Source organism: Gorilla gorilla, chromosome 6 (genome assembly GCF_029281585.2).
Source record: "Gorilla gorilla gorilla isolate KB3781 chromosome 6, NHGRI_mGorGor1-v2.1_pri, whole genome shotgun sequence".
Taxonomy (NCBI): Eukaryota; Metazoa; Chordata; class Mammalia; order Primates; family Hominidae; genus Gorilla; species Gorilla gorilla.
In genome coordinates, this window is record NC_073230.2 from 47,484,784 (window position 1) to 47,511,661 (window position 26,878).

Below are 26,878 nucleotides of genomic sequence, written 5' to 3' on the forward strand. Positions count from 1 at the left end.
ATTTTATTTCTTTTTGAGATAGGGTCTCACTGTGTTGCCCAGGCTGGTCTTGAACTCCTGGACTCAAACAGTCCTCCTGCCTTGGACTCCCAAAGTGCTGGGATTACAGGCGTGAGCCACCGCACCCGGCCTTGACTGCTTTTTTGTTAGCTGGATTTGCTAAAACTGGAAAGCGATCTGTGGTCTCCCTCTCTAGTTCTTTCCTTTTCTTTTCTTTTTTCTTTTCTTTTCTTTCTTTTCTTTTTTTTTTTAATATTTGTGGTAGGTGGTAGTTTTTGGCTTTATTTAGGTATAATGATATTTGCTATGTTATGTTAATAACTACTGTATTATTGTTTATCTTTGTCTCAAATACTTTTTTTTTTTTTTTTTTTTGAGATGGAATCTCGCTCTGTAGCCATGCTGGAGTGCAGCAGCGCGATTTTGGCTCACTGCAAACCTCTGCCTCTGGGTTCAAGTGATTTCTCCTGCCTCAGCCTCCTGAGTAGCTGGGATTAGGGCTGAGCCACCATGCCCAGCCAATTTTTATATTTTTAGTAGAGACAGGGTTTCACCATGTTGGCCAGGATGGTCTCAATCTCTTGACCTCGTGATCCGCCTGCCTTGGCCTCCCAAAATGCTGGGATTACAGGCATGAGCCACCATGCCCGGCCTATGTTTTGTCTTAAATTCAACTCTTTGAATATTTCTGCCCTCCTTGTGTTTGTTTGAATGTTCCAAGTCTTCTATTTTTAAGTCTTTCTTTGCTTTTTAAATTGCTGCTCTTAAAAGTAACATATCTGAAAGAGGTTTTTAAAAATCCTTTTAGAAGATATTGTAAAAGGTATTTCCATTTTCAATGGCTGCATAACAAACCTTGTCAAAATTTAGTAGCTTACAACTAAAATAATTTTATTATTTTCATGATTCCGTAGGTTGACTTGGATCAGCTGATGGTTCTTTTGTCCCATGGATGTTCTGCTGGTACTGCAGTCATCTGGTAGCCCACTTAAACTAGAATGTCCATGACAGCTCATTCACATGGCTAGTGCCTTGGTAGGGATGACTGGGTTCAACTGGAATATTGGAACAGTGGGGCATCTTCTCCCTCTCACCCATCTTAGGCCTCTTCCTCACAAAGTGGCTTCTTACGTGGTCTTTTTATGTAGCAAGAACCCCACTAGCAGGATAACCATAATTCTTATATAGTGGCTTAGGCTTCCCAAGAGTGCCAGAGTGCAAACTGCCAAGCTTCCTTAAAGTGGAGGCATGGAACAGTTCCAATATCAATTCTGCCTCCTTCTGTTGGTTGAAGCGAGTCATACAGCCAGTTGGATTAATTGGGGGAAGATACAACTATCAGGTGGTGTGGTTCACTGGGGCTGTCTTTACCTACATTTTATATGTTAATACTGGAGTTTTTAATTTTTTTTGAGATGGAAAATGTCTCAAAGGCTGGAGTGCAGTGGCGCAATCTCAGCTCACTGCAAACTCTGACTCCAGGATTCAAACGATTCTTCTGCCTCAGCCTCCTGAGTAGCTGGGATTACAGGTGATTACAGGGATTACACCACCATGCCCGGTTGATGTTATATTTTTAGTAGAGATGGGGGTTTCACCATGTTGGCCAGGCTGGTCTCGAACTCCTGACCTTAAGTGATCTGCCCGCCTCGGCCTCCCAAAGTGCTGGGATTACAGGCGTGAGCCACCATGCCCGGCAATATCTGGAATTTTAGGCTGTATTGTAAATTTAAATATTGTATGTCTTTTTAAAAACTATGCCACTATGCCCGGCTAATATTTTGTATTTTTAGTAGAGATGGGGTACTAGTACTTGGCAGGAGGATTACTGGAGGCTAGGAATTGAAGACCAGCCTGGGCACCATAGTGAGATTCCATCTAAAATACTAAAAATAATTAAAATAATAAAAAGTAAAATAACAAAACACTAGATGTTTCTGTTCATTTTATAAGTAAAAAATTATTTGGATTAATTGGTCTCAGTGCATGCTGCTGGTCCTAATATGCCATTATTTTTAAGGAATTTGGATTTTTTTTCAATAAGTTGCAATATATTTTCAAATAATGTTTTCAGGATGTCTATATAGATTATATAATATCTTGAGTTTGTTCCAAATTTATAATGTCTTCCTCTTCACACAGTTTGGTTGGGCCTTTATTCTCAGGAATTTGTAGTTACAGAGAAGGCTAAGGCTACTCCAATATGTCATCCTTTGTTGGTATACCTTTTGGGAAAATGGTATGTAAAATTTTACCGGGAGGTGTTGGTGAACGGAACTGGAACATGTTCTACATTTTTGTCTTTTTTCAAGTTTTCTTTTAGTATCATTTTTGTTTTATCTCATCTTCCATTTACTCTAGTTATTTAACATCAGAAGCAATGATCTGTTGAACAGATCTTAGTTTCTAAATCTCCACTTGCCATTTTCTTGCTCTTCATTTTTATATTCTTGTTCTTTCATTATGCATTTGGATTTTTTTTTCAATAACTTCCTGAATATGACTTCATTATGAATTTGGCTTTCTGCTATGTGAATTCTAGTTTGTGAGTTTCCTTGAAATCACTCCTTGAGTTTCTTCCCTTTCCTTCTTTAGCATGTAGTGTCCTTTGTTCCCATCACGTGTGGTTCTTAACAGGCAGTCTTTCTACAACCAATTAAGTACCCAAAGTGATATTTTTCTCCATATTCTTTTATTTCTTAGAGTGAGTTTGTTATTGCACCGCTGCCAATCCTGCGTCTCCTTACTGCTGGGTTTACTTAGGATTGTAGTCTCTGAATGGATATAGAAACAGAGTGGGGTGGGGAAATGACAATGGCTGTCTCTGGAAGCTGGATTCATACCCAGTTTGGGGCTGGCCAGCCTGTTTCCTGATTGCTACAAACACACAAACTTTGAGCTGGGTGTGGAGAGAGGTGAAGGGCCGAACCCTTTCCCCACAGGCTTTCTGGCCATCTGTGCCAGGGTTCATTTGTCCATGGACATGTTTCTCTTTCTCTCTTCACTTACATTGTGGTTAGTGGAAATTTCCTCAGACTTTTACAACTTGTTATGGTTCCAAGCAGGCCCTACTTTCTGTCTTTTTTTGTGTGTATCTTTATAGGTATTTTAAATGGAATTTCTGAAGTCATATCAGGAAATGGTAGCTTGATGCCCTCTTAAACTAAATGGCATCTTCCGTCATTTTACAGTTTATTAATCTTTAAAAAAAATCATTAATCCTTCCCATTGGCACAGGGACCCTCTCTCCAGGCAGTCTTGGTCTTCATGGGATGAGTAGCAGACATCTCTGATATTAGGTTGGTGCAAAAGTAATTGTGGCTTTCGCCATTACTTTCAGTGGTGAAAACCACAATTACTTTTGCGCCAACCTGTAGAAAGGGTGTTGGACAGCCTTTTATTAACATTCTTAACTCAGCTTAACAAAAGGAGCTTGCCTCGTGATTAAGAATAAAAGGTTACGGTAAGCCTTTCCTCTACAAGCATTCAAGTTATTCCATGATTTCAGAGCCAAAATGTGGTTAAAAAGTTAGCGCTAACATTTGTATACTTAATTTTTAAAATGCTTAATTTCATAGTCTTTTACTTAAAAAAACTTTTATCATGTTTACTCGCATGTTTTTATCATTTTGCTTTTTAGTACTATCCTTTTGTCTCCCTTACCTTAAATTTGAGACATTTCATTCTTCAAAAAAGTTTAGCCTTCTTTTGTTTTGTTTTTGCCATTCATACTTTTTTTTTTTTTTTTTTTTTGAGACGGAGTGTCGCTCTGTCGCCCAGGCTGGAGTGCAGTGGCGCAATCTTGGCTCACTGCAAGCTCCACCTCCCGGGTTCACGCCATTCTCCTGCCTCAGCCTCCTGAGTAGCTGGGACTACAGGTGCCCGCCACTACGCCTGGCTAATTTTTTATATTTTTAGTAGAGACGGGGTTTCACCACGTTAGCCAGGATGGTCTCGATCTCCTGACCTCGTGATCCACCCGCCTCGGCCTCCCAAAGTGCTGGGATTACAGGTGTGAGCCACATACTTCTTTTTCTTAAATGCCAAAGTTTTAATCTTTATTTTTGGCCTTTTGGATTTTGTTTCTTATTCTTTTTCATTTTAATTTATATTGCCTTACTTTTTTCATCTCTATTGTCTTAAGCATAATTCTCTGTACTATCTTTCCACCGTCCCCCCACCCCCTCCCACCCTGACCCTTGACAACGGTTCGATTTTTAAAGGCTGGATGATATGTAATCCCCAGAGTGATAGTAGCAGTGGGCCATGCCCATTCAACAATAGGGAAGAACCATCTCTCCATTTCCTCCCAGTAGTCTCTAAGTGATTTTGTATCTCCTTTTTTTACCTTGTTCCCTTAAATTATAACTTGGGGATATATTGATTAAAACTATTTCCCAGAGTAGCAGTGATTTGCTTCTGGCAGATGGAAATGGCTTTTGGACAGCACATCCTACCTGTGTGAGAAGCTGATTCTTCTGAAATCCATGGTCTTGGCTCAGTGGAGAGACCATGCCCTCTGGAGTCAGACAGATGCATGTAATAGTTCTGATAGGGAATAACTGCATGACCATAAGCAAGTTTCAGAACCTTTCTTTCTTAAGGCTTTTTTTCTAGTTCAGAAAGGCAAAAATAATATCTACCTTTCATGATTGTTTTAAGAACCAGGAGTAGTGCATATAAAACATCTTGCATGGTACCTGGTCCATAGTAGTTACCCAGATGTAGGACAAGCCAGGCCAGCCATGTTACCCAGAGGAACAGAGGTGAAGTGAATAGGTTATGCTTGGCAAAGCGCTGATTTAGAGGACTCTGGGTGTTAATAGGTCTGCTGGGAATGTCACATGGCCTGTGTTCATAGCCAGGCTTTTGGCCCTGCTCCTGCTTCAGCTACCTGTAATGCTGCTTTATGTGCTTTGTTCCCAGTATACCACTGGTTCCCAAGCCCGGCTGCAGATTGCGACTACTTGAGAAGGTTAAAAACCACCATTGCCTGGGTCTTTCCGCTGTCAATTCTATTTTAATTGGTCTGGGTGTGGCCTGGACATCTGTCTTGTTTGTTTGTTTTGAAACAGGGCCTCGCTCTGTTGCCCAGGCTGGAGTGCAGGGGCATGGTCTTGGCTCATGGCAACCTCCACCTCCTGGGCTCAAGCCATCCTCCTGCCTCAGCCTCCTGAGTAGCTGGGACCACAGGTGCATGCCACTACATCTGACTGATTTTTGTATTTTTTGTAGAGTTTGGGTTCCACCAAGTTGCCCAGGCTGGTCTTGAACTCCTGGGCTTAAGTAATCTTCCTGTCTTGGCCTCCTGAAAGGTGGGGATTACAGGCGTGAGCCACCGCACCTGGCCGTTTTTTTTTTTTTTTAAGCTCTTCCTGTGATTCTGATGTGCTTCCCAGGTTGAAGTTGCACCACCTTCCTGCTTCCACCCTTGCCTTGTGAGATCCTGTCTATGGCTTGAACTCCCTGGCTGTTCTGTTGATCCGCCTGGTGATGCTTCCTCTGGTCCTGGCTGAGGGGAGGCTGACAGGAGGATCCTCCAGCCTGTGCCAGCTTGAGCAGCTGCTGCATCTGTTTAGCAGACTGTGCTTTGACTCTAGAAAGGGTTTAGTACTTTGAAAAAGGTTTATAAACTATTTGCCTTTGGAGGCCAAAGTCACCCCTTTGTGTATCAGAGCAGAGCTAAGACTGCTTTCCTCAGAGACCTTGGCCAGTGCTTTGTGCCACCTTCCTGTGGCTAACAAGTTCCTTGATTTTCAATACAGATGCAACCCTTGCCTTTTGGCGAACAGTTAAGCAAGTAAATCTGCCCTTATTTGGCAGTGTAGTAGACTGATTGAACTTGAGTTTATTGCAGAGAATGGCACATCACATTTTTAAATTTTCACTTCTTACTAGAAGACTAGTTCTAAGAGGTAACATTTGTGCAGTTAGCCTAAAATCCATCTATTCCTCTACAGTGCCTTTTTGAATATTTGTTTTTTTGTGAGGTCGGGGGCTGCCTAACACTCTTTGAAAGGCAGCTTGAAGGGGCAGGTAAACTGAAGCTAGTTGAAAAGGAGCCCCTGCTGCCCCCCACTGACCCCTGAACCCATTTCCTGCCCACCACTCACACCCCAAACCCTGCTTTGACGTGGAAGGGCTCTGGGGAGACTTTGGTTGATCCTCACTGCCTGAGCACTCTTGAGTCCTCACTCTTTCGGCTGCTTGTAAAATAATTCTTCTGTTTTTTTTTTTTTTTTTTTTTTTTTTTTGGTGGTGGGGGAGTATGAATGTGGCTTTCAGAGTTGGATGTTATATAGTCATTTGGAAGTTGGGAACTTTTTATTTTTGGTATCTTGTTTTTAATACAGGATGTTTGCCACACCAGTCACTCGAGAGAATCTCTGAGTCCTGGCGAGGGCTTTCTGAGGCTTCGTGTGTTAGCAGCTGTTGTCTTCCAACTCAGCGGCAGGTTTGCCTTTCCCCACGGACACTCTGGACCTTGTAGCTCCTCAGGCTTCCCTGTCTATTGAGCAGATAGGAAGCCGTGTCAAATATGTGGCACCTTGAGGAAATGCCTAGTGAATGACAGTATGTCCTATTGTGCTCTAACTTTATTTCAGCCTTATTCTTTTCTGAATATTATTTTTCATTTATTTTCATTTCCTTACCTATTTTCTTTTCTTCTAAAGTATGTATCTTTGTTAGCTCCATCATCCTTTTTGGAATGAGCAAGTATAAAAATAAGTAAATAAATAAGACCCATCCTAAGTATTTTAAGAAACCACCCTTTTGCGGCACACTTGCTACTTGGTCTTAGCTCTGGGCTTTGGTGTCCTCTGGCAGTCCTGCTGCATTGCCTTCTCTCCCCCATCTGCCCACCCCTGTCCCAGAGAGATTTTTCTGTAGCCCCTCATCTGCAGAGTCCGACAGCTCAGGGTCGAGGGTCTTTCTTAGCAGTAATCACCCACTATGCTCTCACCCCTCCATTTCTGGACATGCTTCCTGTGGCTTCTCTCCTGCGCTTTACACTTCAGCAGTTCTTGTTTCTGCTCACTCTGCCTTTGTTTGTCATTTCCTGGATTTGAAGCTGTTCTCCTGCTCTTTTCACCTTTCTCTTCTCAAGGTAAACTTCCTCTGTGAAACCTCCGCTGATGCCCTGCAGCAAGGCTGACCACTTCCTGAGTGTTACTTCCTCTCTTGGTGCATATGTCTGGTTGCACTAACCAGGCTGCTGCTAGCCCAAAGGCACCTTTGTGCAAATTAGAAAAAGACAACCATCCCCATCCCTTCTTCAAGATACTTTATAGTACTTCCAACTGTTGGCAAACTGTCTTAATAAAGATACAAATCTTTGATTTCTCTAATGTGCATGGTGCCCTACAAGGGTTGTGCAGTGCATAGCCGTGCAGTTGCATGTGATAGATCTATGTTATAATTATTTGTTTAATTGTCTGTATTCCCCTCAGGACCAAGGAAAATTCCTTATATCTTGATACTGTTTTTATATTCTTACTGTCTGACCAGATCAGACCCTCAGTAACCGTTTGCTAAACAAAAGAAGGAATGAAGGTACAAATATGTATCCACCTTGTCTGGAAAAATAGCAGGAAAGGCATGCCTGCCAAGGACTTTTACACTGAACAGTAAGAATATATTTTAGCTCAGAGACACTGTTTGTTTTCACATTTCAATATTGCTTTAATTAGATATCTTAAAGCTCGTGTACCACAGTGGTTGAAAGAGCAGATGCTGGAGCCAGACTGCATGAATTTGAATCCCAGTTCTACCACTTATTCACTTATTAGTGCACCTTTGGGCATGTTACTTAACCTTTCTGTGCCTCAGTTTACCCATCTGCAAAATGAGCGTGATGATAATAGTTCCTACTTCAAAGGGTTGTGAGAATTAAATGAATTATATAAAGTGCTTAGAATAGTACAAGACACATAATAGTCAGAGACAGAAGTATTAGGTATTATCAATATTGTTAAAGTCCATGTATAAGTTTACTGTACTATTGTTTCTTTTTAACTCTGAAGTGCTGTTTTCACTCTGTCATGTACAGCTTTTATTGCTAGCATCTTGCTTCTGCGGGTCCAGCCTCCTGTTGATTGGCCCTGTGTTTGTGCTGTGGTCAAAGCACTTGCTGTCTGCAGTTCTCCCTTGTGCACACCGGTTCTTTGGTTGCTGTAACAAAAACTACATAGGACACAGACAGGAAACCCGCAGGCTTTGTTTTTTCTTCCTAATTTGGCAGAAGGGGGAAAAACCAGGGTCTTTCACAGACAAGGCTTGTTTTAGAGTTTAAATTTAACTTCTTGTTCGTGTTCTAAAGCTTGGGTTGGTAATAAATCTTGGCTGTATGAGATTAGAGAGAACTGGGCTTTAAAAAAATGATTTTAATGTAAAATCTTTTCTAATTGCAGGACAACTTGCCTTTGATGATTTTCAAGAGAGTTGTGCTATGATGTGGCAAAAGGTAATGGAATGTTCCAGGGCCAAGTTCCCCACTAGAACCTGCCAGGGTATTCTCGAGTTAGACAATAGAAGAAAGTCACTCCCTGAATAGTTATGGACTTCTCCTGGTCTTTAGGGTTCACTTGTGCTTTAACTTCACAGGAGGGATGGGCATTTTCTGCATTGTTTCCCGCTCTGTCTTTCTCTCGTGTCTCATGCTGGCATTGGAAGCTGTAACACTCTGGGAACCTCTGCATAACCCAGTCTGGCTGCCTCACCCTGTTGAGCTCTCTTCAAATTAAGCAAGATCTGACTAATACACTCTTCAGAGATGCTCTGACCATTTTCATTATGAGAACTAAATGACTTTTCCCAGATCACATTACTGTAATTAACTTTACACTCATTTTGATACTCTTACATATTATAAGAGTGGATGGATGGTATGCTGTATTTACCGAGCTGGCATCCCTCCATCTGTTCATTCAGCCTGAGTCATAACCAGAGTTTCCTCATCCCGAGGGTGGTGCATTTTTCAAAATATGAAAGGAGCCAGTGACAGCTCCAGCCCATTTGCAGGCTTACAGGACCAGCCATTGCCACAAAGGATAAGCTTCCTGTTTACCAGTTGGCCTGAGACAAAGTGGTTGTGCTTCCTGGCCATGCGGGGCTTGGCACACAGTCTGGGCTGTGTCTGTCAGGATGGTGGGCTGAATGCTCGCTCTGTGCTGGGCTGGCTGGGGGCGGCAGGGCCCCCACAGCATGGGTCCTGGACATGGGCCACTCTCGAGAGGGCACCCTCAGGAGGGCACTCAGTTTGGCTCCAGAACCAACCCTGGCATTTGGAAAGGAAGCAAATGAGGGAGGGCGGTCTGGCCTCCTTTCTGGCTTCCTTAATGCTTCTTTCCTTTAGGGGTCCAAGCCGGGCAAATCCCCTTGGCACAAAACTGGGAATCCTACAATAAATTTGTATCTTTTGTTTTTAAGTATGCAGGAAGCAGGCGGTCAATGCCTCTAGGAGCAAGGATCCTTTTCCACAGTGTGTTCTATGCCGGGGGCTTTGCCATTGTGTATTACCTCATTCAAAGTAAGTATCCTGCTAGCCGCCTGCGGCCTGACCTCCTCCTAGCCTGCTCCTGCTCCTCCGTCAGAGGAAATACTTGAGATGCTTTCTTTAGATTAGAGAAAGGAGGAGAGGGTGATTTTAAAGGCTAGTCCACCATTTCATTGGCTATAGCTTCCTCTGTATCCTGTAATCTCAGTTTTTCCAGGAGCAACGAGTACAAATAAAAGGACCAGGACTAATTTGCATAAGAAGCCTAGCAAAGCACGATGGGCTTTCAGTCCAGTGCACACACACGGGCTCCATCAAGATTCTGAGATTATATAAAGAAGGGACAGAGGGAAGGGGAATACCAGATGGTTCACAGGTGGGGAAAGCTGTGGCTGTGCGTCCAGCATTGTCAGCCTTTTTTTGCACTTTCATTCTCTGCTGTTGATTTAATGGAGGAGGGACCATGAGCAAGGAACTCGGGCAGGGGCAGAAAATAAAAGCAGAGACCACGATGGCAAAATCCCGACAGATGCTGCTTCCAGCCCCACTGCACTCAAATTTGAATTTGTAAAGACAGGCCACAATTACTGTCAGCAGCCAGGACATTTAAGGTCATTTTAATGCTACTGGTGGCAAAGCGGCAGCAGTTTTTTCTAGACTGGCTTTTTTTAGGCTCCTTTATCCCCACCCAGCTTGGCTCGTCATCCACTCTGCAACATTTTCACTTCTTCCCAGGATGTGAGTGTCACCAGCAGACAAGCAAACAGGCTCCAGTGTCCTCTCCAGCCTTTCTGCACCATCCTGTAGAGTTGGTGGAGTTGCAGAGTCTGGAGGGGGCCTGAGATGAACGTTCCCAGGAATGATTCAGACTGAATAATTTGGCCTCCTCTTCCCTCTGCCAAAGGGACAGGGGCAGGACATGAGAGGGATGGGTGCACTTTTGGGTCAGGGTTCAGCTTTCTGGTGTGACAGCCTTTCTCCTTTAGGAGGCTGCTAAGTCGGTGAGACCTGGGCACTGCAGCCGACTGCCTGGGTTGAATGGTTGAATCTCGGCTCCAGCTCTTGACCAGCTATGTGGCCTTATGGGGGAGTCCGTCACCTTTCTGGGCATTAGTTACCTTATTGGTGTGATGTGTGGTAATGTTAGTGCTTGTGTATGAGGTGAGAATTGAATCTCACAACACGAGAGCTGTTGAACATTGTGAGATGTGTGGAATATTGAGAACAGTGCCTAGCCATAGAAATCACTCAATAAAGATTAGCTGTCTGGACCCTGCTTCTGTCCCTTCTTTTCCTATCATGGCTGGCACCGTGTTCATGCCTGTGGTATTCCCTGTATCCCTATTCCTGGGAAGCAGCCCAGGAGGGGGATTCCCTTGGCCTCTCCAGGGTCAGGTCACCTTTCCCTTCATTAGTGTGATGGGACTTTCAGAAGAGAAGCACTTTCTGCGGCCAAACTGAACACCCTGCTTGGGAAGCCTGCCTCTGCTCCCTCCTTTGGGCAGCTGATTATTAGAACTTACAGCTTCAGGGAGGTGCTGCCCGGAGTTCCCAGGTAGCCTGTGGGCTCAGAAGGATTCCTGAGACTGAGAGCAGTTTGAGTTGAAATGTTGGCTTAAATCTCGATGAATGAACATTTTCATATCCTGTTTCTTGGCCTGAGGGTTTTGTTGTTAATGTTGTGGTCTTTCTATTTTATGTCTCAACTTAGTGGAACAGGCAGTGTTTAGAAGTCAGGTATCATGGATTCTGGCCTCGGCTTTGCCATGGACCAGCTGTGTCACTTTGAACAGTCATGGAATCATAGTAGGACTTTAGAGCAAACTTAGAGACTTGAGAGGAAACTTAGAGAAGAGCTGACCAAACCCCTTAGGTGTCGAAATAAGGCAATGAGTGAGGGTAGAAATGAGGTGAAGCAGAAAGGGTCTGCATGAGGTCAAGGCCCAAGGTCATCTGCACATCCCTGCAAAACACTGCCTGCCTGTGCTTTGGTTTTTGAGTCTGTAAAATGGACAGTTTAGAGTAGATGGTCTTAATTATTCGTCCATCCACAGATTTCACGTTTCTGTTTCTACCCTGTACGTCAATTGTATTATTTAATTTTCTGTGTAGTAGATTCTACCTGACCAAGTTCAATAAAGAAAATAAGTGTGTCTTTCATCCTTAGAGTTTCATTCCAGGGGTTTATATTACAAGTTGGCAGTGGAGCAGCTGCAGAGCCATCCCGAGGCACAGGAAGCTCTGGGCCCTCCTCTCAACATCCATTATCTCAAGCTCATCGACAGGGAAAACTTCGTGGACATTGCTGATGCCAAGGTAATGTGCTTTCCCTGCGGACCGCAGGCTGGTGCCTGCTGAAGGAGAGGAGAGTCTACTGTCTCCTGGAAAGTCCTGGAGTTAAGGATTTGGGATGGGAAAATCCACTAAGTAAAGCTAGGTTTGGCACCTTTAAAAAAAGTTTTTCTATTATGGATTTTAATGTTTATATAAAATATATTTTATATTATAGATATTTGTATATACTTTTCTTCCATTCTGGGGAATTGATGTGGCAGGGAATGCAGTGGGTATGCTGATGTCGCCATCTTGAATTGAAGATAGTAGAGAAATGACCAGTGGTGGTTTGCTACCATGTTGGCTTTGATAGCTCTCAGCACTTTGGGAGGCTGAGGTAAGAGGATTGCTTGAGCCCTGGAGTTTGAAACCAGCCTGGGCAACACAGCAAGACCCTGTCTTTCTCTCTCTTTCTCTGTCTGTCTCTCTGCCTGCCTGCCTGCCTGCCTGCCTGCCTGTCTATCTATCTATCTATCTATCTATCTATCTATCTATCTATCTATCTATCTATCTATAATTTAGCCAGGCGTGATAGTGCACACCTATAATCCCAGCTACCCAGGAGGCTGAAGCAGGAGGATCGCTTGAGCCCAGGAGTTGGAGGCTGCAATGAGTTATGATCATGTCACTGCACTCCACCCTGGGTGACAGAGTGAAATTGTCTGTAAAATTAAAAAAAAAAGAGAAATGCATCTATATCCAGTCAGTGCTCATTCAAATGTACCCAACTCTTTAAACTTTGATTTTTAAAGTGTATTTATTTACATTGCTTCCACAGAATACCAACCCATTTTTTTAGCTATAACTTATCTTTTTGTACTTGATCACACTCACTTGCATGTAAAACACATTTGTTCTGTTTAACAAACATATTTTGAGTGTATGCTCTGGTTTGAGAAATGATTCTAAGCTATGTGGGGAATAGAGGTGCAGAAGGCTTTTGGGGGTTTACAGTTGAAAATTCCTGAGTAAGACAGGGTGAGGGAAACCCTGTCACTATTTTGCAGGCCTAGGGGAAGTGGCTCGAGGCCTGGGAGATGGCTGTGAGGACTTTGAACGGTGGAGAGGAACACCCGGCTGAGGAGCAGCATGCCTGGGAAAGTTCATCACTGTGTCCCCTGTCAGTGTGATATGGCAGTGGAGGCACAGGTGGGCGAGGTGGGTGTGGGCAGGTAGGAGGGGCTGCGGCCACCAGGGGCCACAGTGTCATCTTGGAAGGTGTGTGCTTGACTCTGGCAGCAGAAGCCCGTAAAGTATTTGGAGGATGAGTGAGGTGATCTGACCTACATTATTTTTTGTTATTTTTAGTGTGTTCTTAATGGACCCAGCTCTAATGAGACTTTTTTCTAACTACAAAAGCAATTCATGCTCTGGTATTCTGATTAAAATACTCGGTTTTAAAAGAAGGTGGATTTGTGTAGATTGGTAATGCCCAGGGACTGGCTACAGGGAGCCACCTTTAGGAGAGAGATGTGGCCACACTGGTGTGCAGTGGTGAGAGCATGAACCAGAGGTGTGGCCTGGAGAAGCAAAAGACGGATGTGAAGGCATCGTGGCATCCAAGTGACAGAACTTGGTAACAGTCGTGTATCAGGAGCGGGTGGGTCAGAGGTGATGGTCCAGTGTCCAGCATGGACGTGAGTGGAAGGACGGCAGCGACACTGCGTGAGAGAGGACATCCTGGAGGAGGAGCACAGGGAAGGGCTGGGCATGTGTGGAGTGCTCACTCTGTGCCAGGCCACCGGATTGCTCCCATGGTGTGGCGGAGCCTGTCTGTTGCTTCCTTGCCTTTGGTCACTTGGCTAGACCCCAGCAATCCTGAGAACTTGGAAAAGCCAGTGGGTAGGTCTGGCTGTTGCGTTTCTCTCAGCACAGAGCCCAGCTGTAGCACTGAGGAATTGTGTGCCAAAGGCGCCTTTGCTGGGGCTGGTTGATGCAGCATCCATGATCTGGTGCTCCAGGAACCCCAGTGAGAGTAGGGTAAGGCCATGGTGGTTTTGGTGGGAGCTTTGTCCTGTCCAGCTTTCACTTTGGCCCCAGTGGTGCTGAGAGGGCGCCTTCCTGGGCTTCCCCACATCCCTGGGGCCTTGGCCATGCTGTGACTATGTTGGTTGTGGTGCTAGGTTCTGGCTTCTACTGTGGCCAAATGCTGTGACTGCAGTGACAGGAGTTCAGAGTCTGCTGCATCATGGCCACCTGGAGCCTCAGTGCATGCCTTCCAATTTGTGGACTATTTTTGACATTCTGTCAGGGTCCTTTCTTTATAATCAGCGGTTTGTGAGGATGCCTGTATACAGCATATGCCCTCTTATCCCAAATTCCTTTATTTGCAATTTTTACAGTTTTTCCAGAGGTGAGATGTTTCAGTTGTTCATGAAGTAATTGTCATACATTGGGATTTTTTCCCAAGTATGTGTGTGAGATAGTCACCAGTGACCAACACTTTGCTTTACCAGAACTCCTGCTTTAATCTTTGGCAAGGTCTGGCTGGTGAAGGAACCAACCTGTAAAGTGTCACCCACGGAAGCACAGCTGCCCACAGTTCAGACATTGGCCCCTCAGAGTTTGCTCTTCTTTAGAATCCTTCTTGCTTCTGCCCATTTCTTTCTCCTTCCTTTTTTAATTTTTTTTTAAAGCATCCAGAGATGCTCAGTGTATACTCTGTTGCTTAATTCTATAATTTCCAGAGAAAAGCTGTAGCTTGACTCAAACAGTGGGACCCTGAAAATTTGTTCTTTTTTAAAATTTTTTCTTGAGATGGAACCTTGCTCTGTTACCCAGGCTGGAGTACAGTGGTGTGATCTTGGCACACTGCAGCCTCCACCTCCCAGGTTCAAGCGATTCTCCTGCCTCACTCTCCTGAGTAGCTGGGACTATAGGTGTGCGCCACCATGCCCGGCTAAGTGTTTGTATTTCTAGTAGAGATGGGGTTTTGCCATATTGCCCAGCTGATCTCAAACTCCTGGCCTCAAGTGATCCACCTGCCTCAGCCTCCCAAAGTGCTGGGATTACAGGCGGAAGCCACCATACCCGGCCAAAGATTTGTTCTTGAAGTGTGACTAGGTGACTGCCTATTCACCTGAGTTATGGAGCCATGTTCCAAATCTTGTGCCTTCCTTCAGGTGTGTTTGGAAAGCACAAATGTGTACCTCAGTAGTTTCTTCTCTTGGTGGCAATTTGGAATGGGTGGGATACTCCCCGCCCCAACTCCCTCCCCTGCCCCTGCCCCGGGAGGTATCTTTGGCCATCACCGAGGACACCGGAAGGCACTCTGGGAGATGCCTGTCTCATGACGGGCTTCCTTATTAACTGTGCCTGTGTCTCCTTCGCAAGGCTCATACCTTCTTTGGTTTTCATGAGAAACCAAAAATATTGCATTCAGTGTTTTTTTTTCTGAATCGGAGTGTGATCAACTGCTTACGGGCTCTCGGGCTGACTCCCTGAGCATGGGCATGGCAGCACCTGGCAGCATCCCTGTGGTACGAGCCCAGCCTGTGGTGCTGGGGATGAAGGAGAAACTGAGAACTCTGTGTTGTCTTTCTCAGACAAGCCTTCATGTATTGTATTTTCTTTAAAGCCTGTTCTTTAGGGTCCAGGTCAAAATATGTACCAATTTGCTGGCAATAGGTCCCTCTTTAAAACAGTGAATTTTTTTTGGTATTTTATTATGAAAAATTTCAAACATACAAAAAAGACAAAAGAATTTATACTGTGAGCACCTATAGCTGGTACCTGGATTCTACAATTGGATTTTGCTCTGTTTCCATGAATCTGTATTGTTATTTTGTTGGATTATAAAGTAATTTTCAAACATCATACACATAAGCACATATATCATTTAAGTAGAGTTTAATATTTGTTATGGTTCCTGGTTTTTTTTTTTTTGAGGTAAAATTTACATTCTGTGAAAGGCACAAATCCAAGCGTCCTATCTGATGAGTTTTAACAAATACACCCAGTTGTGTCACTCAAGCCGTTATCTAGATGTAGATTGTTCCCAGCACCTGAATTCCCTCGTGCCCTACCCAGTGGGTCCCTTCTCACATCTTCCAGCTCCACCAGAGGCAGTCACTTTTCTTTTTTTTTAAATGATGTTTGAAAATTACTTTGTAATCCATCAAAATAACAACAGGTTTCCAGCATAGTTTAGCCTGTTCTAGAATTTAACATAAATACTTATATACTCCTCCTGTGTAAAGCCCTTTGGCTTGGTGTGTTTTTGATACTCATCCATGTTGCTGCGTGTATCAGGAGTTTGCTCCTTTTTAACAGTGGACTTTTGAGCGATCATTGGAAGTACCCAGAGCATTGACATAGGAGTCCTCCTTGCCAAATGGAAAGACTGCCATTGACCTTACCAGCCAACCAAAGAGGGGCAGGACATTTGGAAAATCAAGTGGATTCTCCAGCTGGGCTGTTAGAAAAGAACTCACTTCTGTGGAGAATCACTGGATTTTATAGGCTTAGCTCTAGAAAGCATCGTTTTGTCATCTTCTGAAATGACAATAATTATCCAATTACATCTCTCCTTTCTGTCATTTTACACCCACAGTTGAAGATTCCTGTCTCTGGATCCAAGTCAGAGGGCCTTCTCTACGTCCACTCATCCAGAGGTGGCCCCTTTCAGAGGTATCCTGGGAAGGTGACGGCAGTGGGGGAGCGGGAGGAAGACTTCCCGATGAAAGCAACCCCAACTCCGTTTTCATTTGTTGTTAAATTACTGTGGGCATAGGAAGAATTATTTGTCAAGCTTGAAGCTGAAAACTTCGTGGCCTGGGCAGCAAGCCAGTACTGCGGCTCTTAGCTGAGTCCAGTTTATCCATACAGTCTATTGAATTGCCCTCTCCTTATGCCGTTGAATTTGTAAAACTTTCCAGTTATAGTGATCTAGGTCTATCATAATTTGATGCTATGTTACAGCTTCTCACTTGACTGCCTCAATTGTTATAAATGAATAAAGGGCATGGACTCTTGTTCCAGAATTTATTCATCACATTCTTTGCATAAGCTCTCCACCCCTTAATTGGCTTTGCTTGTCTGGTTGCCAATAGCTACATCCACTCACTTCCCCCACGGGAAGCCTCTCTCATAGATGTTTGCTGTTTAGCCAGGCTGTGTTTTAATTCCCAAGGACAAAAGGAGCAGGAGGCCCCACCTAGCTCACCCTGGGCTCACTGACCTCTGAGCCTGGGATTAGTGTACAAGCGGGCTGGATTCCATGCCAGGAACTGAAGGTCACTGTGAATTAGGAAATGAGAAATAAACTGCTCCTTCTTCCTGATGTCCCTTCCATTCGCCTGTCAGTCATTGTTAAGCCTGCCTTGAAGTCGAAGCTGGTTAAATAATGAGAGCCCATGGTAGAATGTTAAAAATTGTGTTGACACAGCACTCGCACAAAATAATGTTTAAAAAATTTTAAGGCATTATTCAAAACAACTGCTTTCCGCGCCCCTTTTTTTGACTACGGCTGTTGCCTCAGCCTTCATAGATTAGAGATACTATACTTTTGGTTTCTCTCAGGTGGCACCTTGACGAGGTCTTTTTAGAGCTCAAGGATGGTCAGCAGATTCCTGTGTTCAAGCTCAGGGGGGAAAACGGTGATGAAGTGAAAAAGGAGTAGACACGACCCAGAAGACCCAGCTTGCTTCTAGTCCATCCTTCCCTCATCTCTACCATATGGCCACTGGGGTGGTGGCCCATCTCAGTGACAGACACTCCTGCAACCCAGTTTTCCAGCCACCAGTGGGATGATGGTATGTGCCAGCACATGGTAATTTTGGTGTAATTCTAACTTGGGCACAACGAATGCTATTTGTCATTTTTAAACTGAATCTGAAAGAAACTCCTATTATAAATTTAAGATAATGTAATGTATTTGAAAGTGCTTTGTATAAAAAAGCACATGATAAAAGGAATCAGAATTAATAAAATGTTTGTTGATCTTTGCTAGTTCTCATTTCTTTCCTTCCTCTTCCTCTTCCTTTCCCCTGGAATTTTCAGTCCTCATTACAAAGCCTGAAGCTTAGTAGTACTGAAGGGATTTTTTCTAAATTATTGACCTGAGAATGATGAGGAAGACCACTCTGGTTTTTCACTCTTCCTTGAATTCATGTTGTTAAGTAGCTTGTGGATATTCTGTATCACTTTGGAATATTTTGTTTGCTTTGCTTTTATTTATTTCTATTTCAGACACCAACCATCTGCCCAGTTGAAGATTTGCAAAATAATTGTTTTTATTCCAAACATTTTGAAAGCTTAGAAAATTTATATGTGTACATATACACATAAAGTTAACTTAGGAAAGTTAGTTTGAAGCTAACAGCATCTGGCTGGGTGTGGTGGCCCATGCCTGTAATCCCAGCAATTTGGGAGGCCAAGGCAGGCGGATCACCTGAGGTCAGGAGTTTGAGACCAGCCTGGCCAACATGGTGAAACCTCGTCTCTACTGAAAATACAAAAAAATTAGCTGGGCGTGGTGGCGGGCGCCTGTAATCCCAGCTACCTGGGAGGCTGAGGTGGGAGAATTGCTTGAATCCAGGAGGCAGAGGCTGCAGTGAGCCAAGATTTCACCACTGCACTCCAGCCTGGGCAACAAGAGCAAAACTCTGTCTCAGGAAAAAAAAAAAAAAAAAAAAGGAAAGAAAAAGAAGGGAAAGGGAAGGAAAGGAAAAAGAAAGCTAATAGGTTCTTATCCATCTGCTTTCCAAACAACTTAACCGCATGTTAGATAATTGTATCCTTAGGTTTTATTAGTCTTATAAGGAAACATATTATAAAGCAAAAGAACTTCCTTCTGGGCACCAGAGCCTACAAAAACAGAAATCTGGTATCTGCTTTGAAAAGGTCAGTTTAACCCTCTTAGCATTAGCAGGCTTAATGCCATTGTGGTTGTCTACAATGAAGGACAGCCATGAGCTCTCTTCCTACATTCTTAATATTCATTGAAGAGAAGCCTCTCAGAAAAAAAAAAAAAAATCTTAAACATGCTAGTAGAGTATGAGGTCTTCAGTTGTTACAAGTTATCTCTATTCTGGAGTTGTTTCTTTAAAAACATATTTGTGTGTTCTTTGAGTAGATTATACAGTGAAAAGTGTCTCCCTGAGAGCACTTTTGTCAGTGTGTTCAGATAAATATTCCAATCTCTACAGTCTTTTAAAATAAATGGCAGAGCACTGTACAGTTTTGTGCTTTTGCTCTTTAAGTTACACACTGTCCTATTGTCTATATGTTGTGAATTTATGTGGTGCTTCCTATCTGTCTGTTCTCTGACAACTTTTACTTTATCTTAGTGTTTGAATTTTGTTTCTTTGCTATGGCCAAATTATAGAAAACCAGGGCTTAGGTTGGCCATCTGTTCTGAAGTAAAAGTAAGTGTAGAGTTTGAATTAATGGAGAGGCTTTTCTAATCCACCTGATAGGAAATAGTATTATGTAGTGAAGAGCTCCTTGATTTCTATTTGAAAGCTGCTATCTTGGGTATTTTTTCTGTTCACATTTACTTCCTGTGCACTTAATGCCTTTATGGGTGATTCTGAACAGGCTGGAACTTGATCACTGCAGTAGACACTGTCTTTCCTGTTCTTTGAGGATAGCAGTGATGTACACTTGCAGTCCACTGTTTCCTGTATATCCATTCATCACTGTGACTCAGCCATCGACTCCACTACCTACCTACCTTAATGATGTCTTGGATAATGCATCAGAGGAAAAGGTGACTTTTTGAGGAAGGGCCCCCAGTACATCCCATAAAGAGACAGGATAGCCCAGAGACCAGAGAAAGGGGTTTCCTAGAATTATACAAACTGTAGACTTGTAAAGACTGCAGGAGAGGGATCACAGCCAGCAAAATGGTAGCGTGACTCCTATGTGCTTTACTATAGAAGAGGCTGCAGGGCCTCCACCCACAAGTTCCTTACCAGCTAGTGTGCTGGGTGGATGGGCAGGGGTTGTGGAGAGTATTATAATACTGTGCCAAAAGAATTTCAAGCTGTGGTGCTAAAAATGATGTAGAAAAGAGAGATATCAGTTAGGGGGAATCTAAGAGGCTGTCCGGAGGCAGTAGTGTCCCTGTGGGCCTTGAAGTCCAAGATTTTGATAAGCAGACATGATGGAGAGCACAACATGCAAGTGGAAAGCACAACATGAAGAAAGGCCCCAGAGCGGGCAGATGGGAGCTGTGCTCCAGAAATCAGAAGCCCAGTTTGGACAGCGTGTAGATGAACGCAGGTAAAGTAAAAGAGAGGCCTGGAAAGGTAGGTTGGCCACAGTGTGTGAATGCCAGTGTTGACATTTTGCATACAATTTGTGGCCATCAAAGATTTGGGGGTAAGCACATGATTCTACCGTTAATGAAGGTTTCAGAGATTGTGCTGAATGTGTACTGACAAGACCTGTATGACTTTCAAGTAAGTCACAGATTTTACTGTCTTTATTCAATTTTCCTAGAATTAGCCTCCTCTTGCCTGCAAACATTCCCTATTCACCAACCCAAGAACTTGATAATACCTGATAAGGTTTTATTGCTGAGTTTTGGTAAAATTTGAATACAGGAACAGTGACACTAAAATTACATATACACAAAACAGCCAGAACTTAACAATAGTTCCTTCTGTCCTCTGGCCACCAGCAAGGCCAGGGAAATGCTCAAAAAGTGGCAGTTCTGAAGGGTTTTCCCAAAGCAAGCAGCTTTGGAAGTGGCTTTAGGCCACTTGACTCTCTGGCGTTTTCAGTTTGTCCATCTGAAAAATATGAATAAATATTTACCAATCACTTGCCTTACAGGTGAAACAATGTTTATACTGCTCATTGGGATGCTTGGGCAAAAGATGCTGTTTACACAGGAGGCTCAATGATGGGGGCGGTCAAGAAAGAGGTGGGAGGGTGATAGGAAAACCTCCAGTGTCCACCCACTAGAAGATTCTCACCTCCTTAGTAATGCGCTCCTGGTTCAGGCATGTTTTTTGGCAGAGTTCCTGAGTTGAAAGCACTGTCAGGAATGTGTACAGAAAAACTGCGCCCGTGTTATAATCCAGGGCAGAAAAGTAGGAAATGAAAATACTAAAAACACGCCTCTAAGACACGGGTTGGGTGCCGAAGTGAAATCTGACTTTGCAGGAGAGAGTACTTTTCATTCCTAAATTATCTTGCAAGTTTTTTTTCCCTTAGAGGAAATTTCCAAAAGGAATTTTTTTAAGGAAACTTTTTAACTGACTTATCAGATCACATGAGGTATGTTAGAAACCTTTTATTATTAAATAATAAGCCGCCAAGGCAGAAATTAGACCCCCTACTATACACCTAAAAGAGTAACACTTATCTTTTAACTTGAGCTACCACATCAGTCACCTTGCAGTCTTAATGACAAAGTAATTTTTCACTTCCAAATTATTTTTATGAAACGAGAAACTATAGACCTGTCTCCCTTATGAAGGTTGATGCAAATATTCAAAATAAAATATTAGTGAACTGAATCCAGTGATATGTAGTGGTATATTGTATTATTTTTCACGAAATAGGTTGGTGCTTGTCCCTCTCAGTGCTCTTTCCTGTGGGAGGATTATACATCCCTGCCTCGTTGAACTTAGGTGTGACTGTGTGGCTTGTGAGTGGAAGTGGCATGCAGGACTTCTGAGTAAAAGTTTTAAGTGCCAGCCCTTGGTTCATGCTGTCCACTTTGCCTTCGTCCCTAAGATTGGTAATATTCCAGATGGTGGCTACTTCAAGGGCTTGGGGGCTTGGACAGCTGACCCACAGTGGGACACGGAGCATAAGGGGAGACATAAACCCTTACAAGCCCCTAAGATGGGGGGTTATTTGTTACCCCAGCTTAACCTAGTGCACCCTGCTGTTAACAGTGACTAACAGAGGTTTATTCCAGGAATGCAAAGGTGGTTCAATATCGGGAAATCCTGGAATTATTTTAACCGAAGACATGGCTTAGATCTAGGACTTAATATTCAATTGGAGAGACAGACAAACCATTGATTGCAGAACATGTCCTTGGTGGTTTGACTGAGTCAATATTTATAAAATTAATTATATAAAAGTTATATTTATAAGCATATATTTTATAAAGTAAGCTACTTTCTAGGACCACATTGTTAGAAAATTCACTATTCAAAACAAAGTAGAAGAAACAAGAAAGAGTAGACACACTTCTCGCTATTCCTCCACTAAGTGCAGCCTGGACTTCCATAAAACAAACATCAGACTACTGTGAAAGATGAGAAGACCAAATGGCTAGGAACTTTAGTACCCAAGGAATAACACAGCATCGATTTCCCTGGGTTTTCTTTTGCCTCATATTGGGCAAATATGAGGCGCTGGAGAAACCAGTACCCCAGAAACACCAATAGGAGCCAACGGCTAAGCAAAGCCTGGTGTCTCTAGCCAAAGGATCAGGACAGGGCAACCTAGAAAGATGGAGAACTCTAAGACAGTAACTGCCCTACCCTATGCAAACACCATGGAAAAACCCATGGCCCCAATCCCACAGCCTCATCAGCAAAAGCCAAGTGGGGAGCCTAGACCTTCTCCTTTGCCTGTTGTAATGAGGCCTCCCCATCCCCTGCTGGAGCAGTGTCAGAGCTAGCCCAGCAGAGAGCTTGGGACATCTATCCCTGCAGGATGGTAATGAGGCCCACCCCCATAGTGTCAGTGGAGGCCATGTTGGGAGCTTAGACTTTTACCCTGACCCAGGAGGAACAACTCCCCCCACTCCCATGGTATCAGTGGGACCCACGAGTTCTAGCGGGAAGCTGCACTTAGCCACCCCTCCCCCTGCCTGTATTCAAAGGGGCTCAGTAGTGAGCCTGAACCATCAACCCCACCACATGCCCCCGTCACCCACTTGGGTGGTGTCAGAGTAGACCTATGAAAACATGATTCAAACAAGGTCCAGCGTCTCAAACCCAAATGGGCAGAATAGAACAGAGAGCCATGCTCTTATGCCAAGAACCAGGCAAATGTCAACCTGAATGAGAAGAGAGAGTTAACAGACACCAACACCAAGATAACACAGATTTTAGAATTATCTGACAAGGATTTTGAAGCAGCCATCATTTAAAAAAAAGATTCGGTGAGCAATCATGAACATGCTTGGAATAAATGAAAAAAATAGGAAGTCTTAGAAGATGGCAGAATCAAATGGAAATTTTAGAATTGAGAAGAGTAAATGAAACAAAAATCTCACTGGATGGGTTAAACAGCAGAATGAGGAGTAAAGAGAAAACAATCACTGAATTTAAAGATGAAATAAAAATCTGAGCGGAGAAAACAGACTGCAATTGGTACCTGTGGGCCTCTAGCTAAAGACCTAACATTTGAATCATGGCTCTAAGAAAGAGGAGAGGGAGGGTGGGGCTGAAAAAGTATTTGAAAAAAAAAAAAAATGGCTGAGAGTTTACAAATTTGTCAAAAACAAATGAACCTTTTATAGGCGTATATACCTAGTTTCATTGTGTTTTACTTTATTACACTTTGCAGATGCTGTGTTTTTTACAAATTGTGGGTTTGTGGCGACTGTCGAGCAAGTCTTTTGGTGCCACTTTTTCAACAGCTTGTGCTCACTTTGTGTCTGTGTCACATTTGGTAATTCTCACAATACTTCAAACTTTTAAATTACTCTGTTATGGAGAGCTGTGATCAGTGATCTTTGATGTTACTATTGTAATTGTTTTGGGCACCATGAACCTCACCCACATAAGATGGTGAACTTAATTGATAAATGTGTGTGTTCTGACTGCTCCACTAATTGGCCATTCCCTCGTCTTTCTCCCACTTTTCAGGCCTCCCTATTCCCTGAGACACAACAGCATTGAAATTGGGCCAATTAATAACCCCACAGTGGCCTCTCACTAAATGTGAGAGGTGAGGAAGCTGCAGGAGAAAATTTGAAGCTAGCAGTGTTCATGACATGTAAGTAAAGAAGCCATCTCCATAAAAGTACAACGTGACGCAGCAAGTGCTGATGGAGAAGCTGTAGAAGTTACACAGAAGATCTAGCTTGGACCATCGATGAAAGTGGCTACACTAAACAACAGATTTTAAGTGTAGATAAAACAGCATTTTATTGGAAAAAGATGCCATCTAGGACTTTCATAGTTAGAAAAACTCAATGCCTGGCTTCAGAGGACAAGCTGACTCTTGTCAGGGGCTAGTGCAGCTGTGACTTTCAGTTAAAGCCAATGCTCATTGACTATTCTGAAAATCCCAGGGCCCTTAAGATATGCTGTATAAACACAACAACAAAGCCTGGATGACATTGGGTCTGTTTACAGCCTGGTCTACTGACTAAGCCCACTGTTGAGACCTAGTGCTCAGAAAAAATAGATTTCTTTCAAAATATGGCTGGGTGCAGTGGCTCACACCTGTAATCCCAGCACTTTGGGAGGCTGGGGCGGGTGGATTGCTTGACGCCAGGAGTTCAAGACCAGCCTGGGCAACATGGTGAAACCCTGTCTCAAAAAACAAATCCAAAAAACCAAAATATTGCTACTCATTAACAATGCACCTGGTTACCCAAGAGCTCTGATGGAGATGTACAAGGAGATGAATACTGTTTTCATGCCTGCTAACACAGTATCCATTCTGCTGCCGATAGATCAAGGAGTACTTTTGACTTTCAAAACTTATTATTTAAGAAATACATTTTGTGGTTTCTCTGATGGTTCTGGGCAGTCAGTTCAAAACCTTCTGGAAAGGATTCACCATTCCAGATGCCATCAAGAGCATTCAATTCACGGGAGGAGGTCAAAATATCAACATTAATTGGAATTTGGAAGAAATAGATTCCAATCCTCATGGAGGACTTGGAGGGTTTCAAGACTTCAGAGGAGGAAGGAACTGTAGATGGGCTGAAAATAGCAAGAGAACTAGAAGTGGAGGGGCCTAGAGATGTGACCGAATTGCTGTAATCTCAGGATCAAACTTGTATGGATGAGAAGTTCCTTCTCATGGACGAGCAAAGAAGGTGATTTCTTGAAATGGAATCTACTCCTGGTGAAGATGCTATGAACATTGTTGAAATGACAAAAGATTTAGAATATTCCATAAACTTAGCTGTGGCCAGGGTTTGAAAGGATTGACTCCTAATTTTGAAAAGTTCTACTGTGGGTAAATGCTGTCAAACAGCATTGCATGCTACAGAGGAATCTTTCATGAAAGAGTTAATAAATGCAGCAAACTTCACTGTTGTCTTACTTTAAGAAATTGCCACAGTCACTGCAGGCTTCAGCAACTTATCTTTTCCTACCCTCCTCTCGCATTTAAAAGTACTTTTAAATTAATGTATGTACATTATTTTTAGGCATAACACTGCTGCTCATTTAAAAAAACTACAGTATGAACCATGTTATATGCAGTGGAAAGGCAAAAAATTCATGTGACTTACTTGCTTGTATTTGGTTTATTGCAGTGGTCTGGAACTGAAAGTGATGCATATTTCTGAGTTATGCCTGTATTTAAGAAGCTGAGTGAAACCCAAAGAAGTCCATGATAGGACAGACTTCTGAAAACTAAAGACAGAAAAAAGCTTGAAAGCATCAAGAAAGAAGTGAAATCTTAACTAGAGGGAAAAGTAACTCAGATGACAGTGGATTTCTCTCTGGAAACCATGGAGGCCAGAAGGAAGTGAGACAAGTTCTTTTAGTGCCAGAGGAACTATCAACTTGTGGCTGGGCACGGTGGCTCACGCCTGTAATCCCAGCACTTTGGGAGACCAAGGTGGACAGATCACTTGAAGTCAGGAGTTTGAGACCAGCCTGGCCAACATGGCAAAACCCTGTCTCTACTAAAAATACAAAAATTAGCCAGGCATGGTGGCGCATGCCTGTAATCTCAGCTACTTGGGAGGCTGAGGCACGAGAATTACTTGAACCCGGGAGGTGGAGGTTGCAGTGAGCCAAGATCCTGCCACTGCACTCCAGCCTGGGCAACAGAGCAAGACTGCCTCAAAACAAAACTCTGTCAACTCCAAATTCCTATTTGGTGAAATGATCCTTCAGGAGTGATGGGGTAATAAAAACATTCTCGGTTGATAGAAAACTAAAAGAATTTGTTGAATGCGTCTACCCTATAGACCTTGAATAGACCAACCCTAAAGGAAGTTCTTGAACCAGAAAGGAAACGTTTAAAAAAGAAAAAGTTTTGGGATGTCAGGAAGTACGATGGAAACAGCAAAAATATGGGTAAATACAATAGACTTTCCTCCTTGAGTTTTCTAAATTGGTAGTGGAAGCAAAATTGTCTGACATAGATCTCAATGTACATAGCAGGTTATGTTTAAGACAATTATAAATGGGGTGGGGAGGGGACGGGCAAGAGAGTTTTCTACATTTCACTCTAACTGGTAAAATGTAGACATCAACAGATCTTTATATAGCAGTGAAGCAGTTCCATATCTCAAATGTGTTGGTAGGAAGATAAAATGGCATAAAATGGTATACATTGTGCAAATATCAATTTCCTGTAGTTATGTAAAGATGTATCTGTACTGTCTTTTCAACTCCCTGTAAGTCTGTAACTATTGCGAAATCAAAAGCTTTAAAAAGTATAGGATGAAAGTATTGAATATGCTGCTTTAAAAGGGACAGGGTACAGTTTTATTGGCTTAGAGAAAAAAAGCGGGGGCAGGGATGAGGTGACAGTCCTCCTCACCTGAATAATTCCAGCTGAGGATTAAACATATCTCTTCCCAAATACTTTGATTTATCTTCTAGGTATACTTCTCTTACAATGTATTAGAAAGCTGGTTACTTAATAGAGATAACTAAAGATATATTAATTTTCATGCAAACCCATCACAATGTATTGAAACTGAGATACTTTGCTGCTGCTAACATATTTAGGAAAAATAGTTTTATTTTTAGTAAATAAAATCTCCACTTATTTCAATAAAAATGGCAAGGAGAAAATGTCATAAGATTATCCTGCCATGTAAAGTAAGCTGCTCCCCAAAGGACTGTGTCAAGATTGGTTTTAAATAGAAAATATCTATTTTAAATACATTTAGATTATAATTGCCTGGGGGTTGGCAAAGTTTTTCTGTAA

General features: G+C 42.9%; 1 protein-coding gene across 22 annotated transcripts in view; it reads left to right on the top strand.

The window, feature by feature from the left end:
- The window catches only part of COA1 (cytochrome c oxidase assembly factor 1), a 120,967-nt gene that overhangs the window by 72,410 nt on the left and 21,679 nt on the right, over nt 1-26,878 (top strand). For 6 of the 22 annotated variants that reach the window (XM_055347684.2, XM_063708493.1, XM_055347679.2 and 3 more), the window contains 5 exons: nt 8,412-8,464; nt 9,430-9,529; nt 11,664-11,812; nt 16,383-16,459; nt 17,351-17,775. In XM_055347684.2, coding sequence (XP_055203659.1) covers nt 8,450-8,464; nt 9,430-9,529; nt 11,664-11,812; nt 16,383-16,459; nt 17,351-17,450 — 441 coding nt within the window. In that variant the 5' untranslated portion in view covers nt 8,412-8,449 and the 3' untranslated portion in view covers nt 17,451-17,775. Of the gene's footprint in view, nt 1-6,289; nt 6,455-8,411; nt 8,465-9,429; nt 9,530-11,663; nt 11,813-16,382; nt 16,460-17,350; nt 17,776-18,019; nt 20,057-23,616; nt 26,017-26,878 lie in introns of those variants that run through there. The other 16 variants (XM_063708502.1, XM_063708496.1, XM_063708505.1 and 13 more) reach the window with 10 other exon arrangements.